The sequence below is a fragment of the Lolium rigidum genome, chromosome 7, assembly GCF_022539505.1.
Source record: "Lolium rigidum isolate FL_2022 chromosome 7, APGP_CSIRO_Lrig_0.1, whole genome shotgun sequence".
Classification (NCBI taxonomy): Eukaryota; Viridiplantae; Streptophyta; class Magnoliopsida; order Poales; family Poaceae; genus Lolium; species Lolium rigidum.
In genome coordinates, this window is record NC_061514.1 from 24,561,991 (window position 1) to 24,580,905 (window position 18,915).

At 42.8% G+C, this 18,915-nt stretch overlaps 2 protein-coding genes and 1 long non-coding RNA gene across 3 annotated transcripts; 1 reads left to right on the plus strand and 2 right to left on the minus strand.

The window, feature by feature from the left end:
- The first annotated feature begins 3,034 nt into the window (after positions 1-3,034).
- On the plus strand, positions 3,035-7,418 carry LOC124674863. Its single transcript, XR_006993089.1, has 3 exons — positions 3,035-3,157; positions 3,340-3,528; positions 7,106-7,418. It is a non-coding gene; the product is annotated as an uncharacterized LOC124674863 (long non-coding RNA).
- LOC124674861 (ubiquitin-like-specific protease ESD4) lies at positions 4,089-5,259 on the minus strand. Its single transcript, XM_047210916.1, has 5 exons — positions 5,056-5,259; positions 4,860-4,982; positions 4,647-4,783; positions 4,487-4,562; positions 4,089-4,408 (listed from the first exon to the last, which is right to left on the minus strand). The coding sequence occupies exons 1-5, from the start codon at positions 5,107-5,109 to the stop codon at positions 4,226-4,228; spliced, it is 573 nt and encodes a 190-aa protein (XP_047066872.1). The 5' UTR covers positions 5,110-5,259; the 3' UTR covers positions 4,089-4,225.
- A 1,025-nt stretch (positions 7,419-8,443) lies between the features above and the next one.
- LOC124671045 (protein FAR1-RELATED SEQUENCE 5-like) lies at positions 8,444-13,793 on the minus strand. The gene is made up of 4 exons (XM_047207481.1): positions 13,788-13,793; positions 11,391-11,777; positions 8,916-11,083; positions 8,444-8,806 (listed from the first exon to the last, which is right to left on the minus strand). The coding sequence occupies exons 1-4, from the start codon at positions 13,791-13,793 to the stop codon at positions 8,797-8,799; spliced, it is 2,571 nt and encodes an 856-aa protein (XP_047063437.1). The 3' UTR covers positions 8,444-8,796.
- Between the last annotated feature and the right edge of the window lie 5,122 nt (positions 13,794-18,915).

The window sequence follows — 18,915 nt, forward strand, 5'->3', positions numbered from 1 at the left end:
GTGTTGTTGTCTTCTGAGTTTCTGACCGATCGACCGGGAAGGAAAGCTTGCTTGAAGGAATTGAATTTTCGTAGCATCTCCCTATTTTTCATTCAATGAAGCCAGCGTGGGACAAGACACGGCAGCATATACTAGGACACTAAGAGCAGTGCAGTTGGGTTCTCTTTTTAAATTTCAATTCAACTAGGAAACGTGCCCGTTGGGATGTCCTAGTCAATCTTACGTTGCAAAGTGATGTCCAATCTTACGTTGCAAAGTCTTATATCATGTAACCCGGCTTACTCTTTATGTTGGTGTAATCGATCGATGCAATCAGCTAAAAATCTTATGTTAGGCCTGGAGAAAGGAACATGCTATACTCGTTATGTTGGTGTAATCTGCAGTCTGCCAAATTCTTACGTCAGGCGTAGTCATCTTACGTTGGCAGCATAAGTTATTTCCTTTGACTCGGCAATTTAAAACGAAAAGGCATTGAGGCCCATGGGCGGGCATGCAGTTTTCTTACCCTTGAGGACTTGAGGTAGCTTTCTTACGTAGGTAGTTTTTCTCGTGGGATAACGAGCGCCCTCGCGTGGTCTGGTTCCGCGTAACGGACGTATCTGGCGGGGTGCAGAATAATATTCATGCTACACCCGGGTGTAGTTACTCTCACGTGTGTTTCACACAATCTAGGTAGTATCTATCATACCGAAAAGTATATACATGTAGTATGAAGTATATAAGAATATTTTGGTAGTATACATACTACTTTGTAGGTAGTATGTATATTTTTTTACGTACACTATTTATTTACGTATAAATATGCATGTATTTTGTATATATAGTGCAAACTATGGGTGTATTTAATTTTTTTTTCACCAAAGTTGGTATGGAGTATCTTAGATATAGTGTACGAACATACTCAAACCAATAAAGTATGTTATATACTTCCGTATGGTAGTTATATATCGATAGAATAAATAATTCATGTGTGAATTTATATTGTTATTATTTTTCACACGACATCCATATTCCACATGTGCATATTGAGGGTCATAGGAGGATGCATTATGGGACGATGAAGCTGGCTGAGTTCAGCGGCAAGCCGTCACCGTATAAACATAACTTATTTGCATTCCTCTGTGACTATAATCTTTTTCTCTCCCAACAAGTCCAAAGAACTCTTTTGCCATTGATTCAAGGGTATGTATAATAAATATGCGTGTGTCTGCAAGAAATACAAACATAGGCTCATGTGAGCCTAGAATAAATAACAGCATGGCCTGCATGCCTATAAAAAATAAAGTAATTCACCTTCAAATATGCAGTTAGTGCATGAATCGGTGTAATTTATTTGGTTACATTAATTCTGAGGCACAACGTTTTGATTATTTCATCCTACTAGACAGCACTGTGCTAAAGATTTCATCCTACTAGATAGCACTGTGCTAAAGGCCACCTCATCTGCACCTTGTTGGGGATGACACACAATAATATCCAGCCCTTCAATCACTTTCTTCAACTCGAATCTGTCATCACCATCATGAACTTTCTTGTTGCAAGTTTGTTCCAAAAATATGCCAGTGGATGTTAAATCTGTAAGCTCCATCAAAAAGTAGAGAATGATAAAATAAAGACTATTCTCTTAGTAATATGTTCCAAATGTATCTGTTAGCAACAAATGAATAATATGACAAGAAAAAAAAATTGATGATTCATTCCATGATGGATAAGAAATTATTCCTTGGCGGCATGTAGAACGTGAACAAACATATCTTTATTTTGTAAATGTGAAGCTAAATAGCTAGTCAGTACTTCATTGGCATCTACGGAATAACAAAGCCAAAACATATGAAGACATAACTACTGAGGACTTTTACAGTACCCCCAAATAAACTGAGGCCATCCAATTCTGCCGATCGGGCGGCTAACGCCCGCCCGTACTCCACCTCCAGGGCCTAGAGTACTAGTCAATTTTTGAGGGAAAACTCTGGGAGTACCTCCGCTCGAGGGTCAAAACATAATTTTAATACTAGTAGGTTCGTCATGGTAGGGGTATTGACATGTATCTTTGTTTGTGTGAGGGTGTTTTTGCATATTTATTTTGTATTCAGTTGGTGTGAACCAGTCCTGGCCCGTGGGGCGAACCCTAGGCGATTTTACTGGCGGCGTCGGGGCGAACGGAGCAGCCGCCGATGGGCGGATGGTGAGGCATCGCGCGGTCGTCGCGTGGAGCTGGCGTCGCCGATGCCGCACCGTCCCCAGTACGTCGGCGCGTCGGTCGTTTTCGCCCTCGTGCCCCCCACTGCGTCGCCGGTTCGTCGATTCCGAATCCCCGCTGCCCACTGCGCCGCCGCCCGTCGCCGCGTCGCCTCGCCTCGCGCCGTCTACTCCGACGTTTCCGCGGCCCCGGCCCCGGCCCCCATTGAGCGGCGCGCCGCCGCGTGTATCCCCCGACGGCTTCGACCCCGAGCACGTCCCCAACGTCAGGCGCTTCGTCCTCAACCCCGTCACCAATCAGATGTCCCGCCTCCCGCCCCGTGTGGCCAGGCTCAACGGCGACGCGGGCCCGCTCTTCGACGTCCACATGGGCCTCGTCACCCAGGCCGACCGCCGGCACGGGCCGCCTGACAGGGTCGCCGTCGCCGAGCTGCCGGAGGGGGACCTAATGCTCCGGTTCCTCTCGGAGAAGGGCAAGTGGGAGACCGTGGCGGTCTCGCCGTGTCGACTCCCTTCCGCGCGACTACGAGGTGCTCGCGTTCCGCGGTCGCCTCTGGTGGGTCGACCCGACCTGGGGAGCGATCTCCGTCGATCCGTTCAGCGACCGGCCGGCCGGAGCTCTCCTTCGTCGAGCTGCCCAGGGGAAGCGTGCTGCCTCCAGGTGCGCCGACCCGTGGGCGTGTCACCATGGAATTCCCGGGCGACGCCCCGCCCGGTCATGGCATCCAGGCCTCCGACGAAGCTACGGACGGCGCGGCCGTGGCGTCCAACCCTCGGGTATGTGGGCGGCGAAGTGGAGCAAAGGTACGAGCGGACGTAGCGCCGGCTCCCTGGACGTGACGCCGGCTCCTTGGACCTGGCGCCGAACGTGCTTCCCAATCCAATGTGAGCAAAGAAAGTGATGCATTCTACAAATTGACCAACACAAGGTCCCAGATCTAGGCTTATGTTTTTGATGGTAAGAATTCTTAAACAAGTGAAGATTTCTATATCCTGTTTCAGTTGCAACTTGCTAGTCTCCAGCAGTTCCTGTTAATATTCATATCATCACCGATGCAGCTTTACAACTCAGCTATTTGTATCTCATCCTTCATGTTATCATGTATGGACTAATTTGCTGGATTTGATTGATATGTGCAGTGATCAATGCAAGTGTTCCAAAGCTCCTCCTGGATGATGCTTTTGAGCAGAAGAATGACATTGCAAAGGCTGTGGAGGATGAGCTTGAGAAGGCTATGTCAGCATATGGCTTTGAGATCGTGCAGACACTCATCGTTGACATTGATCCAGATGAGCATGTCAAGTGAGCAATGAACGAGATCAATGCAGGTTATTTGCTATTCCCTAACATGATCAAAATCAAACACACAGAACACTTGATTTCCTAGCATCCATCATATTACAGTTTACCTGGGTGCAACTTTGAATTACCAATAGATTATCACTTGCTGCCTTCTTTACAACTAATGATCACGTGCATATATAAGTATGCACTGATGAATCAAGATAAAGATGTGATGAATACTATTCCATCGCGTTTGGATTTGCAAATATTTGATTTTGCGCCATTTCTTAAATGGTCTTAACCTATTTCAAATTGATTTCAAAAAATGTACCAAGGGGACCACTCGTAGCATGTGATATACATCCCGGATTAAAGTGGGACATAAAGTACTGTGAAGAAATAATGAGCAGCATTGCAAATGGTGACCACTGAGTTTGTGGTTTTAATCATTCAACATTTTATAGGAGCAACGGAGTAAGTTTGAAGGTTTATTATGGGTATGCGTAGCATATGTTATGTTAGCTATGCAATCCCTTGACCATGATAAATGGGCAATCTGAACATAGTGCATAGATACTTAAAAGAGATGCAAATAAAAGCTCACTCTTAAACCACATCTTGAACTTAATGCCGTAAAACAATTCAACTGGAGTGTTACATAGCTAAGCTTATTGCATAAAATTTAATCACGAACTAATTTGTATGGCCTATGAGGACAAATGTTTGTAGCAAACTGGTTTGCTAATCTTCACCACTCAAAGTCCCAGGAACATCTTCTGTCCTCTTTCTTTTTCTGCGAGACGATCGTCGAGCAGGCACTGCGTCTGCGTCTGGTTTTTTTGACATCTTTCTTACGTCGATCTTGTTCTTCCCGCTGTAGAGCATGTCGCATGGTAGTTGCTTCCTATAAATGTCTACATCTTTCTGCATACGAATGAATGGTGCAAGTTAAAATGAAATCATGGACAAAATTTGTAAGTGAATATACTAATTATTGCAAACCTGTGTAAATTTTTTGGAAAGTTTTTTCCCTGTCCAGTACTGTATGAACAAGAGCACAAACAGACCACAGGAGCTTCTGCAAGAATTAGGAAAAGTTCATCAGGACTGCATTTGTTCAGGTTATTAAACTAGATCACAATGTGGTGACGAATGTACGTACTGATCTTTCTGCTTTGGCAGATTCTTAATAGTAGTTCTACTCCAAAGGTGCACATCGTAGTCTGGCCACTTGTGTGATTTAGAAACTTCTTTGAGAGTTTCTTCTGCCATCCTTAAATACGCAGCTATACCTTCTAGCTGAAAGTGTATGTTCGAGTCAATAATTAATATAACAAAAAACAATTATTATCCAGATGATAGAGTGTAATCTGACCGTTTGTTGGAGTTCATCGCCTGGTTCCATAGATGGAATTGAGTTGAGAATCTGGATATCTCTTTCCTCTGGAATTATTACTGCTACGTACCAGTGTAGTCCACGGTTCAAGGCTAAGAAAATCTGCATTGCCATAGATGTAAGATTTAGGACAAAATAATTGGTATTTGAGTACGTATGAATTTTAGTTACGTACCATGTCATGCTTAAGATATGGAAGTACTTTAGTCACCCAACGCAATTTCTCCATTTCAGATACCCCCCTCTGTATATATTTGTTTGATATGTCGCTTGCATATTTGCGAGCAACATGTGTGAACTCAACGAGGACGCGTTTGCCATCCCTTGTTTCCAATATTCCTTTAAAAGAGCGGTGAAGATGGATGGCCGCATCAAGTATCTAGCATTGAATTAAACAAAATTATAGATGAGATTCTTATATTATAGTATAAATCGAGATGAAGAAATTTTAAAATGAAGCATTTACCAAGCAATCCACATATCTTGCCGGACCATCTGGAAGATCAGCTGTTAGGCATTGTAGATCCTTTTTGTTTAGAGTGACATCATCTAGGTGGATCAATTTTGTGCAATCTCTTTTGCTGTTTACCCATGCAATTGTTTTGTCCCTACTTTCTGCATTTCGTACAAGCACAAATAGTTGTAACATAGTGCAGTTTTCTTGAAAACAGTTTTAAGTAGATTCGATACAAATTACCGTCTGTGTCCTTCTTCTTTTGACGTTGCTGCTTGTCGTGTTCATAATACACAAAGGATGCATCTTCTTTATTGTAAGCTGATTTTGGCTTCCTGCTCGAAGGTCCTCTTAGTCTCTTTGCGATTGTGTTCTCTCCTTCGTCGGTAGAGTTGATATCATCATCAGTAGATGCATCCGTGTCGTCATCGAGATTTGCTGCGTTAGGTCCCTTGTGCCATGTGCACTTGTCTCCCACCCTGCAGTTGGACTTCTGCACCAGGAAAGAATCAGTTTGTAAATGTTGCATAAGTTTGAAGTAAGCAAAATTTAACCTTAACTATACCTTAACTTCTTCATCTGAATTTTCTTGCAAAATGAACCCGTTATCCTGCATGGAGAATATGTGATGCCTGACGGCTCATGTAGTAGGCAATGTAGTAACGTGCAATAATGTGTAATAGGATTTTACCTCCAAAGCCATCATTATACGCCGTTGGTTTTTTAATATTTCTTTCATCACAACTTGAGTGTCTGTCAGACCATCTTTTAAAGGCCTGAAAAAGACGAACTCGTCATTGTGTGCTTTCTTTGTTAAGTTGTTATCCATAATTTGTAACCGAAGTAGTATCTGATTGGTTGTTGTTTTATCCTGCAAAGAAATATCACCATAGTGAGAAACATTTTTTGCAATGCAGTGGACATAAAAAGATGTGTTAATCTGTGCATACTTCAGGTCTAGCACGGGTTGGTCTGTGCATTACATATTCTACTTCGCTCATCAGGTGGTCGATAATCTGTTCACATACAGAAAAAAATTTGTTATTTCCTGGCAGTAAAGAAACTGTAAATGACTTTGAACAAAACTGTACATACATCCCCTTCTCCAAATTTGACTGTTTGTCTCTTTACGACCTTCGGCTCATCCCAAAACTGAATCAACGGCTTCTCACGGCGAGAATAATCTATATCTACACCGTGCTTAGGTAAGGTCACATAGAACTTCTCCCAGTACCAAACCTGTGACACAAACAAACAAATACTATTAAGTACGAGCATAAGAAAATCTGGTCTTCTATAATTTGCCACACAAATAAATGAAAAGATGTGTTATTTTACAAATAAATAAAAAGATGTGTTATTTTACAATTACCTGTAGCAGAGGTAGGTTACCATATAGGTTTACTCTTCCTCTGGTCCGGTACTCTTTTATACCATCCATAAGAAAATCCAGTGTTAGTCTCGACCAATTCACCTTGTCCATATCTTCCAACTCCACCATTAGCCAAAGGTATTTTGCACTGACTGTGTATTTGGAGGTAGGGCATAGCAGGCGACATATAGCGCACAACGTGAACCTTCTTATGAAGTGTTCATCTGTTGAACCTTTTTCCTGTTTTATCTGTCTCACCAAGCCAGCGTAAGTAATTGCTGACCCAGCTCCATCTTTGTATAGTTGGTACAGTTCTTCCTTTTTCCTAGCCCTGGCTCTTTCAGTATCATCTTTTGGATTAATATCTTCTAAATTGGGTTCCCCTCCTTCCCATGGCAGGCCCAGTATATTGGCGACATCTTCCAAGTGAATATGCAGAATTCTACCATTGAAGACGAATCCATGCCACTCTGTGTCGTAAGTATCAGCTACTTTCTTGCAGAACTTGCGACGAATTCGAACGTTTCCTAGACTTAACAATCCTGCAAGAGGGGTTTTTGCAATTGCCTCCCTCTTCCGCTGTCAAGATTACATAAATTAACTCGTACAATGCTGTTTGACAGCAGACCTGTGTTTCCTGTATATTATTAATGGAGTCATTAGCAGGCTGAGTATGGTTCGATATTGTTAGGTAATTCTGGAATCGAAGATATGTACCCTATCTTGTCGTGTCTCCTTTTTGCTTTTCACTGGATCAATGCTTTTATCACCGGAAGCCTTCGATGGTGAAGAAACCTGAGCAATTTTCGATTTGCTCTTGATAGATTTAGAAGAAGATTGATCCTGATAGAAGGCACGCCAGCAAACATACGAAGTTGAAGATGCCACTCTCGATCATATGTAGACACCGATGCCACTCTCGATCATATGTAGACACCGATGCCACTCTCGATCATATGTAGACACCGATGCCACTCTCGATCATATGTAGACACCGATGCCACTCTCGGTCATCCGTACACACCGACACCACTCTCGGTCATATGTAGACACCGACGCCACCCTCGGTCATATGTAGACACCGACACCACCCTCGATCATCCGTACACACCGACACCACTCTCGGTCATATGTAGACACCGACGCCACTCTCGGTCATATGTACACACCGACGCCACTCTCGGTCATATGTAGACACCGACACCACTCTCGGTCATCCGTACACACCGACACCACTCTCGGTCATATGTAGACACCGACACCACTCTCGATCATATGTACACACCGACACCACTCTCGGTCATATGTAGACACCGACACCACTCTCGATCATATGTAGACACCGACACCACTCTCGGTCATCCGTACACACCGACACCACTCTCGGTCATATGTACACACCGACGCCACTCTCGGTCATATGTACACACCGACGCCACTCTCGGTCATCTGGATGAACGACGACAGCACTCTCGGTCATATGTAGACACCGACACCACTCTCGGTCATATGTAGACACCGACACCACTCTCGATCATCCGTACACACCGACACCACTCTCGGTCATATGTAGACACCGACGCCACTCTCGGTCATATGTAGACACCGACACCACTCTTGGCCATCCGTACACACAGACACCACTCTCGATCATTCTGTATCTACTAATCCTTCGATCATCCGGCCGGACGTACGGTGGCCCGGCTATCGTTCTGCAAGTAATTGATGTACAAAGAATTCATCTCAAATCGCTTGTTTCAATACCAACAGACCAACAAGGTCAATTGCACTCAATATTTTGAACTAGTCGCAGTACCACACCACCCGTACTGTCTACAAAACAAATCAATTCCTTGTAGGATGCTACAAAATGTAACCAAATTTAACGGCCCAGTACATATACGACAACAAAACAAAACTTCAGGTATCGGCGAATACATGAAATAGAAACTGAAACCAAACTTCATGTCTCCGTACTATTCTTTGCTTCCGCCTCGAATTCTCAGTCATGTGCACCCAAACAGAACCGCAGATAGACATTTCACGTATGTATGTGTAAATGGACAGAACCTCTCTTATAGTCTTCTAGATCAATCTCTCCTGTAATGAACAATGAATATATATAAGATGGCGAATGTGACATAAGATTCCACTACCTGAATTAAAACCAAATAGTTGTACAATAACATAAAATTTAATTAACAATTACCCGAGATCAGGACATTTCCGAATGTCATGGTTCAGACTGCCACATTCACTGCATTTCCTAGCTCTCCTGTTGCGCTTTCTGGACTCCCATACTTTCTCATGAACTGGCTTCATTCTCTTCTTAGATGGAGCACCTTTCGGAACAATTACTTTTGGATCAAGTACTCTCTCCCCAGTGGCACGTGTAGAAGCAGAATAGTGGGCCGGTATAGGGCCAAATGATGTCTCCTCGGTGTTCGCTGCATTCTCAACGGGCTCATCCAGAATATTTTGTAGCAAATCCATAACCTGCTGTGAACGCTCTGTGCTCTTTGCAGCTTTGAATAGTGTAGCATTAGCCTTGTTTCGAAGATCCCGGTAACGACTCATCTCTGCTGACCACACATGCGTATTGGCATTTCTCACCGACACAAATGCAGCCTTGGCTTCCATTGTCCACCTCTTACTAACACAGCATCTAGGAATGGTTTCTACATCTAGATGATCCAGAACAGCAAATATGTGTGCACATGGAATTGCTTCGCACTCCATCTTGCGGCAACCACAAATGACACCTTGTACCGAAGAACCATCGAAAGAACAATCTACAAAGAGCGTACATCTTCTCCCCCCTTCTTCTCCATCTTTTAAGGATACTAAATACCGGACAAATCCATCTACTTCTGTCTGCTCTTCAATCTCCCATGCACATGATCGCCATATACAATCTCTTACCCTCTTGAACATCTGTGGTGTATAAATACATGAAGCACTCTTCTCTAAAGGGTGAGCATTTATTCTAGTAAAAGGAACTGATTGTGAACACTTCGCGTCCAGCTCAGCCTCGTTCCTTCGAGTGCGTGACATAAAGTGCTCACTATGCTCAACCATATCAACAACCGTCATTTTCCGGTCTAGATGAGTATGGAGCCTAGAGTTCAGACTCTCACTACGCTGGTTGCTTTGCATGCCCAAGAAATACCTTCCCTTAGTATAAGCCCCTGCCCACTTCTTCCTAAGTTTGTACATTCTGGTCATCCATGCTTTCTGTTTCTTCGTATTATATTTCTCCTTAAACTCAGCCCAACATCTCTCAAATTCATAACTCCCCATTCGCACGTACACGAGTTTTCTGAAGTCATCAAGCATGGGATTACGCAGGTGACGTATCATGTTCTGCTCAATATGCCAGCTGCATAGCCGATGGTCTGTCGTCGTCAAAACTTTCTTAATTGCTTTCCTCATAGCGGAGTCTCCATCAGTGATCACAGATATTGGGTGTTTATAGCTCATCGCCTCCAGGAAGGTATGAAGTAGCCACTCATATGACCCCACAGTCTCATCTGAAATAATACCAACCCCAAAAACAACTGTACTTCGATGATGATTCAAACCGATAAATGGAACAAAAGGTAGATTGTACCGGTTCACCCGATATGTGCTGTCAAAAACAACCACATCACCAAATGCATCATAATCTATTTGAGATTGTGTATCTGCCCAGAATAAATTTCTAAGATGTCCGTCGTCATCCGTAGTGTGTTTGAAGAAAAACTCAGCATCTCGTTCGACCTGCGCTTTCATGTGGTTCAACACAAATTCAGCATCCATGCCTAAAATTCTTTTCTTCTTGTACCTGGCGAAGAAATTGTACATGTCTCTGGAAACAAATCCCAACTTGTCAAAACCACCGCTCTGAGTCACCATCACGTCATATATTTCGCACGTACGAAGGCCACCTATTCCAAATTCAACCGCATCAGCTTTTTGGGCGTCGGTCATCCGACGATGAGACCGCATAAAAACAACATGTTCTGGGTCAGCTAGTGGATGAGTATGATCATCAACAAAATTCTTGACAAACCACTGATCCGTACCAGCTAAACGGTGAATCTCAAGCATAGCTTTACATCCACAACGAGTCAGCGCTCGAGGCTCCCTCTTTTGCTCAGTTGCTTCAAAGTACTTCTGCAAACGGTACCCTTCTCTAGAACAGACAAAACGCCTTCCTTTAACTTCTTGGGTCCCAGCCACATACTCTTTCTCATCCAATCTGACACTGAACCCTTTCTCTTTCGCATATCGGTTGTAGTGCTCGTAACCTTGTTCTTCGCTATCAAATATCTGATTGACCATCATCATATATTCTTCTCTTGCCTCTGTATCGTCATTAGCATCCATCATACACACCTGCCATTATGAAACATCATACTTACAACATTTTCATGTCATGTCTGCCCAATTTAACATCAGTATACATAAATTATAACATCAGTAATCATCAACTGATTGGCTACGATTCGAATGAGAAATGTTATATAATTTCTAACAAGAGACATGATATCAGAGACAATCCAATCTGTTTCTATTTTCTTAGATTTCTCACCACTTCAAACAAACAGGGTATATGTTCAACAATTAAAATCTGGGCAAAGAATGTACTATGTCTACTACCTAATGTAAAGATTTTACTTCACAAAGGATAACAACAACTAACCAGGGCCTGGAGACGGTGCAGCGATTCAGTGGGGGCAAGGGCCGACGCGAGGCTGCGGCGTCGCGAGAGGCGGCGACGGCGCCAGGTGAGGCGTCGGCGGTGCCAGGTGTCGGCCGCGAGAGGCGGCGGCGGTGCCAGGCGTCCGAAGCGAGATGGCGGCGGGGGTCGGGGGCGGGGACGGGGGCGGGACGGCGCCAGGCGGCGGGACGGGGGTGGGCGGCGACAGGCGGCGGGGGGCGGGCCGGCGGGACGGGGGCACGTGGCGCCAGGCGGCGGGGGCCGGGGCAGCGAGACGGGGACGGAGCGGCGCCAGGCGGCGGGGGCGGCGACACGCGAGTCAGGCCACAGCAGGACGCACGCGACCGTTTCTTTTCTTTTTGGGCTAAACTGAAAATTGATGCTAATTTCTCATTTACCACTTCCATAATTATATAATTTAAGCTAGTCCTATACCACGGACGGTCAGATACATCTGGTACTCCCCGAATCGTTTTGGAGTACCAGGGTACCGTAAAAATCCTCTAACTTGTTCTTGCCAAATGTAAATCAACCATAGTGAAATTACAGCCTAATCAACTCATCCAGTATGTGCAACAATTAAAAATAATGTGCTTAAATACTACAAGAAATCAGTACAATATTAATAAAATCATGACATACAAAAGGAGCAAAGAACCGGAAATAGGCATCTATTTTTACCTCCCGCTGATAAACTGGTATCTGTGGTACCTACTGCAGCACATTAGATAGGAAACTAGATCTTACTTGTTTATTCTGCTTTGAGCCCAAGTGTGGTGTAGCAGACACTATGGAATTGATTGGTGCATAATGGCATTTGAAATAACCAGTATAATTTGCCTTCTATTTGGTATTTTCATACATGAGGCATGCCCACAAGCACTAGATTGGAAATAACCATTGCAGCCAACAATTTAAAAATGATGCAGAAATACTTATTCAAGTTTTTTTTACAGCAAGAAAATTACAACCAGTAAAACTGAGCATGTAAAAGCACATGAAGATGAACTATTCATGAAACCTTAGACACATAGCTAGTCACAAAGGTCAGATGGCACCAACCGTCGAAGCTGCGAGTGTAGTATGCCTAGCATTATCCGTGGTGCTGGCACTGCCAGCATGTGCCACCACCTAGCAGTACTTCCACCTTGGTCGCCTGTTAAAGCAAAGACACAATATTGTTGTGGTAAACCTGAAAATGGCTTGTCACTTTACAGATGTACACCAACTCAAATCAGTATTTTAGAGGCTACAAAAATCACACCTAATACTATGTTGCTCTGAAGAATTTTCGTATGACATCAGAACTTCAGTGTCTTTTCTGCCTGTCCAAATTTGAGAACCGTACAAAATCCATGAATATGGATTCAAATCCTGAATAAAGGAATCGACAAAATCTGAACAGAAACAGCCAAATAATTCTGCTTTATACTGCCCAAAAAATCTATGGACTATAATAAACATGAAGACATGTACATACTAAGTCGGCATTCAATTAATTCATAAGTTCCTAATCCTGAATAAATGAATTGATAGGCTTGTAAAGCTACACATAAACTAGACTACTAGAGAGAGCTAGAATGAGGTGATACGTTGAGGCCTCACCAGGATCTCTAAACAAAATCAAGTTAAAGAATCAGTCCTACTTCCATTTGATTAAACGACATTAATAATTAACACTAGTTGGAGACCAGTAGATATGTAACCTATCTTTTGGAATTGAATATTAGAGCATGTACAACGCGGGTCGCTAATGTAGGCGCTGGAGGAGCGAAACAAAATTTAATTATCGCTAGATATAAGGCTAAGCGGTGTGGCCCAATGGAAGGCGCTAATTCAGGCGCTAAAAGGGATCCGTTTTATGTTATGGCTAGCTCTCGGGCCGCTGGAAAAAAAAACAGAGTTTTACCGAACGAAGGAAAGCGCCCAGCGCAAAAACATGAGGCGACGCTAGCAGTTTTCCTGGGATTGAACGGGATTTGTTGCTGTCTACCGGGAAATCAATCTTATTGTACGCCACTGGATTTAGATGTGCGCCTTGGCGCACGATCCCGTAGAATTCGTATTGGTCTACATTTTATATAACGGTGATAAAAATTAAGTGGGAAAATGGTAATATGTTTTTTAGTTTTCTTTCAAGAAAACGCAAGAAATTTTGCGTTCGATTTCATTGAACAGGAAGAAGACATCAGGGATACAATCTTCAGAAGGAGGAACACACACGACACACACATACACGATCATCCTCACCAAGCGACTACAACTTGGTAAGGAGGTGCCGTCGACTATAGACCATAACAACAATAGGCTCCTGCTCGCATGCACGGCGTCCTCCACCAGCGGAGGGATGGGTGGAAGGATATTGGATGGGGGGTGTACGGTCATGGCCCGTCCAGCCCAGGTCGGGCCGAAAGTTGCCGCCAACCTCTCGCGCAGCTGGCACCGCGCCACAACGCCTTCCACCGCTCTGAATCACTGCTGCCACTCCGCCTCGCCGAGGTCGCGCGACCCAGAAGGCGATGCTTCTTCACACGAAGGAGCCCTTCCAGGGATAGCAGTACAAATTCAGTTACTAATTCAAATTAGGAAGCAAAATATTCAGACATAAACAAAACTTTTGTTATTTATGCACTGATTACTGAAAATAAACCAGTGGGGATTCAACTAAAAGTCTGCAACGTATATGACATTTCAGAAAAAATGCAACTATCATCAAACACTACATAAGGGACTCTAAACCTCTCAAAAAGAAAGTATTAATATGAAAATATTTACTTAAGCATACCCCTCCATTTAACTCTAGTTGTGCAACCTGAAAATGTTCAGGTCACTAAATAATAGGCAGTTGCAGATTTCCACCATTAATTCTGATTATTAATTTATTATTTGTCAACAATATATGCAGTGATATCTCATCGTATGAACATATTTTTATACAAAGGTTTGCTTCAGATGAGCATTATCCACTCTTATTTGTTACATTTAACATGGTAAGAAACCAAGTCATAATTAGAACACTATACTAAATGAACCTTCAGTCATGATGCTTAATATGTAAGACTGCGGCCTACATATATTGGAATTATATTAAACATGTTTAATCAGTTAATTTAATTAATAACCTACATGTGGAACTCCACCACTTCTTTCAAATCTTCATGGGTGCTGTTTTAGGTTGCTATTTAGAGTTCTAGACCTCTAAAAAAGCAATTAAAAGATCTCTGAGAATTACAATTTATTTTGGTGTAATTCCACTGATGTGCTAACACATTTTCCCTACATGTAATCAAAGAGTTTTCATATAATATTTAAAACAGATTTGGGCTAGCAAAAGGCACTTCATCAGCAAAGCATGCCAAAGATATTTGAAGAATTGCAGCTTGGGGTACTCAAGCTTAAATTAGCTGAGCATGAGTTGCAGCGGTGCTCCAGCCTTGTTTTCAATGTATGATCATGCTATATATTCCATTTCCAAAGCTAACATTCCAATATACTCGTATCAGCTGATCATTGCACCATATGTAGCGTAACGAAAAATTATTGGTTGATTATGAATGGAATAGAGGACATGATATTTGTTTCTCATGCTTTGTGTCTACCATGCACCAAAATACACATGAAAGATTAAATGAAACTAAAGGGGAGCAAAGTAGAGTACGTGGTAACTTCAGCGAGGTGAATAAGCTAAGAGAGGCATTACTGCTGGGTTCACCCGTGGAAATGAGGTCGCGCTCACTAAGGAAGAAGGAGCACCATGGACAACACCAAGACTAAGGCCATCCTCTTCGACTAACACGGCATACGTCTAAAAGCCAACCACCACTCAGTCCGACAGTCTGATGGGAAAGTGATGGCTCATTGACTCTAAGCTTGCCACAAACAACGGACGTGCATCAATCATTAACCCTTCCAATAAAAATATCAATCTGAAAAGAAACATAGCGTTGCATATACAGCGCAAGGCTCATAGTTTTCTCACCAGGTAAGTCAAATAGAAGCATCTAATACAAAAGAGATTTTGTGTGCTCTTGAAATCAGCCTGGGAAGAGAGGCACACCACCACCATGGCCACAACTCGGACAAGTTGCCTTCACACGAGCTGCCTTTATTTGTCTCCCATGTCCTTGTATGCTAACTCCCTTCACAAAGACTACTGGAATGAAACAGATCCATCAAAACAACCAGTTAAAATCATGGCATCTCAATTAGTGTGTGAACCGTTCAAATAAGACTTGTTAGTAAAGCTTAGATGGTACAACAAAGAGGCGATCTGATTATTTTTCAGTCTAATAGAATAGTTCTTCTGGTTGAAGAGAAAATTTAGTTCAAACAAAAAATAAATCAAAATTTGAGAGCACATTGTAGAAATATGGAGCATCCAGAATAAAAAGAGAAGAAATAATGAAGAATGGAATCTGTAACTTCGATGTGACCTCACACGGTAAAAATGTTCCCGGTAGAATGCTGAAAAGCGGAACAATCTCCCTGTTGTCTATTTACCAAACCAGCAATGGCAATCAAGTTCCTAAAAACATGATAAGAAGGGCATTTAAAATCTAAAAGGTAACATGATAAATTTTCACAGTGAAAGATAATTCTAGTATTGAAGCAATAGTCGATGTTATTGTACATCCTTTTTTGCTTAAGTTGGAAGACCTTACTGTAGCAAACACAAATCATTCTCTAGATCGGTAAACTGGCAGACACTAATTATACATGCCAACAATGATACAATAATATCAGTTCAGTGTGCGTACCCATTCTAGCTTCGTTCTCCTCGATCGAAAAGCACACAAACATATTGAGATAGAGACATACATATTGAGATAGAAATGTCGGCATCTACCCTGCTCAAATACCTTTTGTAAGAACTAATTACAACTGCAGGAAAAAAACATAACTGAGCACACTTTATGCACTGATACATAGCTTCAGCTGCAACAAAATCTACAACTTGTAGTTAGCAAAGCTTTAGTCCCTGAACTACATAAACAGAGCTTGTAGTTAGTAGAGCTTTAGTCCCTGAACTACATAATCAGAGCAGGTCCATCTTAGATCTTACCGATTAACTATGCACATGAAAAGCATATGTAATTTTCCTTTTGAAAACCAAAAAAAGTTGCAGATATATAGCATGAAGTAGGCAGACCAATAATCCCCTAGATGAACATAACTGTTTCTACCAAATTGACCAAGCATGCGGAGGGAAAGTAACATACTTTGCAAAGGGCAATGAGTTGGGTCACTTTTTTTATATGAAGCTTCATCTCAATAACTTCATTAAGAAAATTACTGCTAATTCTTGTACCATGTAACTTGTGTGCGGCTGAAGAATATTTGACAGGGTATGTGGGCACACCCTGCTGAACTATATGTAAGATAAGTAGATAGCTGAACACAAACATTGTATGCATAATTATTGAACTATTCTTTCATGGGCTGGAACTGAAGACATGCATGGGAAAAAATCCCAAGATTTTAGGCTATTGCAGATGCCTCAATAAACTTGCCTACTTTAGAACAGCGATCCCTTCTGTGTTTCAGGATTAACATGCCGGTCTACCTTTTTTCTCAAATAGCCGCTACGAATCAGACTTCGGTACATAGGTTACTGAACTTTAGAAAATAAATAGTCATATATGTTGTCCTAGCGATCTACCGGACAACATGGGCACATGAACCAGCTACTACATAAGCAAATAGCAACAAAAAAAAACTGAAAGTGTCTTCTGTAATACAGATGAAAGAGGAAAAATTCCCCATTTACATGATACATACGATTGTATATCTTGTATATCAAAGCCACAAGAAATAAGATAGAATAAATGGCGTGCAAGAACAATGCCTTACCCTATTTGCATTGAAGTCATCTGGATGACTGGATTAGTCACTCATATCTGGTATGACGTAATCAAATTTTTATTGGGTACCAATGTAACATGCCTCAGGCTTTGGCGGTTCTTCGTTGAAAATATCTAACCAACAGAAAGTAAACAACAATGCTCGTTACTGGAAGTGGGATGATTAATTTATAGCTGATAAAATATAGCATATCAAAAGCAGAGCAGAAGACTTGATATTACAACAGGATCAAGCAAAACCTCTGAAGTGTCAGGACTGGACACAAGGTATTGTTGCCTGCCAAAATCCACCGGCGAGCAGCGACGAGCAACACGAAGAGCCGGGAGGCTCCCAGAACTGCTGGTGGGCCCTGGTCCCTCGGGCGACGGCCCGCAAAATCTGGCACACGTCCTGGCTATTGCGAGGGCGTGCCACCTGACCTATACCTGGTCAGGAAGGTGATGGATTGCTTCAATTAATTTCCTGCATGGCAGACACGTAAACATCAAATCTGAGCCTCGATCGGCTCTCAGGTTATCCTGTGAATCGGCTCAAAGAGCCGATTGACCCATGGTTCGTATTGGATCTACGATAACATGGGGATCCTGCTTTATCAATACCAAGTTAAATCGATCTACGACAGTCTAGGGCTTTCACCGCATAATTGGAACGTCCTACGCGTAGTTGAGCCTGGCAGATACGAAAGATAACAGAAAACTAGTCCTAGAAGAGGCCTAAAAACCAACACAGAGTCGATTCCCGGACAACCCCTCTTGGATCGGCAAACCATACCTTACGCACTACTCGGATCGTTCAACCCGTTTGCAAGGCCTAACCATGCGGATATTAAACTAATCCTTGGAGAACAAGGAACAACCATAACAGATCAGATCTACTAAATAAAGACCAAGCAAGATGCTGCCCTTACACCTAAGATAGGTGCAAAGGCAGCTAGATATTTAGGGGGAGCATAACTAAGCAAACATATCTGAAAAGTATCGATGTTAGCCCCAAAACATCTATGATAACGGTATTACTCGCCATCAACAAGGCTTCAGTACGAGAAACACAAAACAACGAATAAACTGATACTACCCAGATCGCAAGATGCGATCTGGGCAGCATGACGCTTACCCGGAAGAAACCCTCGAAATAAGGGGTGGCGATGCGCCTAGATTGTGTTTGTTGTGAACGTGATCGCCCTCCTTTCTCAATAACCCTAGGTACATATTTATAGTCCGTAGACTTTCTATCTTTGGAATAAACCTAACTGTGTACGAACCAAACTCTATCTCTTAATTCTAAACTGAAACGTGATCTATCATAATATACAGATATACGGGTAATCTAGCCCAAACTCTCGCACGAGGCCGATTCAGAAACACTTTATGTGCATATCCTCTAAGCCCATCTCAATCACGGCCCATCTCCTAATTTGGCTAAAATCCGGCGATAACACACGCCCCCTGGTTTTGGCAATAATAATTCCAAAACCACTCTGTTTTCCTTCATCGGGTTACGCGTTGCGGAGCGTAACCGCTACGCCGCCCTTCCATCATGATGCCTTGCCTTCTCAACTTCTCCGTACCGCACGATTTGACAGCTTTGGCACCGCATCCTCGAAAACCGCCACCGCATTGAATCATCTCCCACTCGTATCCCCTTC

Coding starts and splice junctions, on each gene's coding strand:
- LOC124674861 (XM_047210916.1), bottom strand. CDS start 5,109: ATGGAGAAATTGCGTTGGGTGACTAAAGTACTTCCATATCTTAAGCAT. Junction 4,983..5,055: donor CATATCTTAAGCATGACATG/GTACGTAACTAA, acceptor ATGGCAATGCAG/ATTTTCTTAGCCTTGAACCG. Junction 4,409..4,486: donor TTTCCAAAAAATTTACACAG/GTTTGCAATAAT, acceptor ATTCGTATGCAG/AAAGATGTAGACATTTATAG.
- LOC124671045 (XM_047207481.1), bottom strand. Junction 11,084..11,390: donor TGCACCGTCTCCAGGCCCTG/GTTAGTTGTTGT, acceptor TCATAATGGCAG/GTGTGTATGATGGATGCTAA.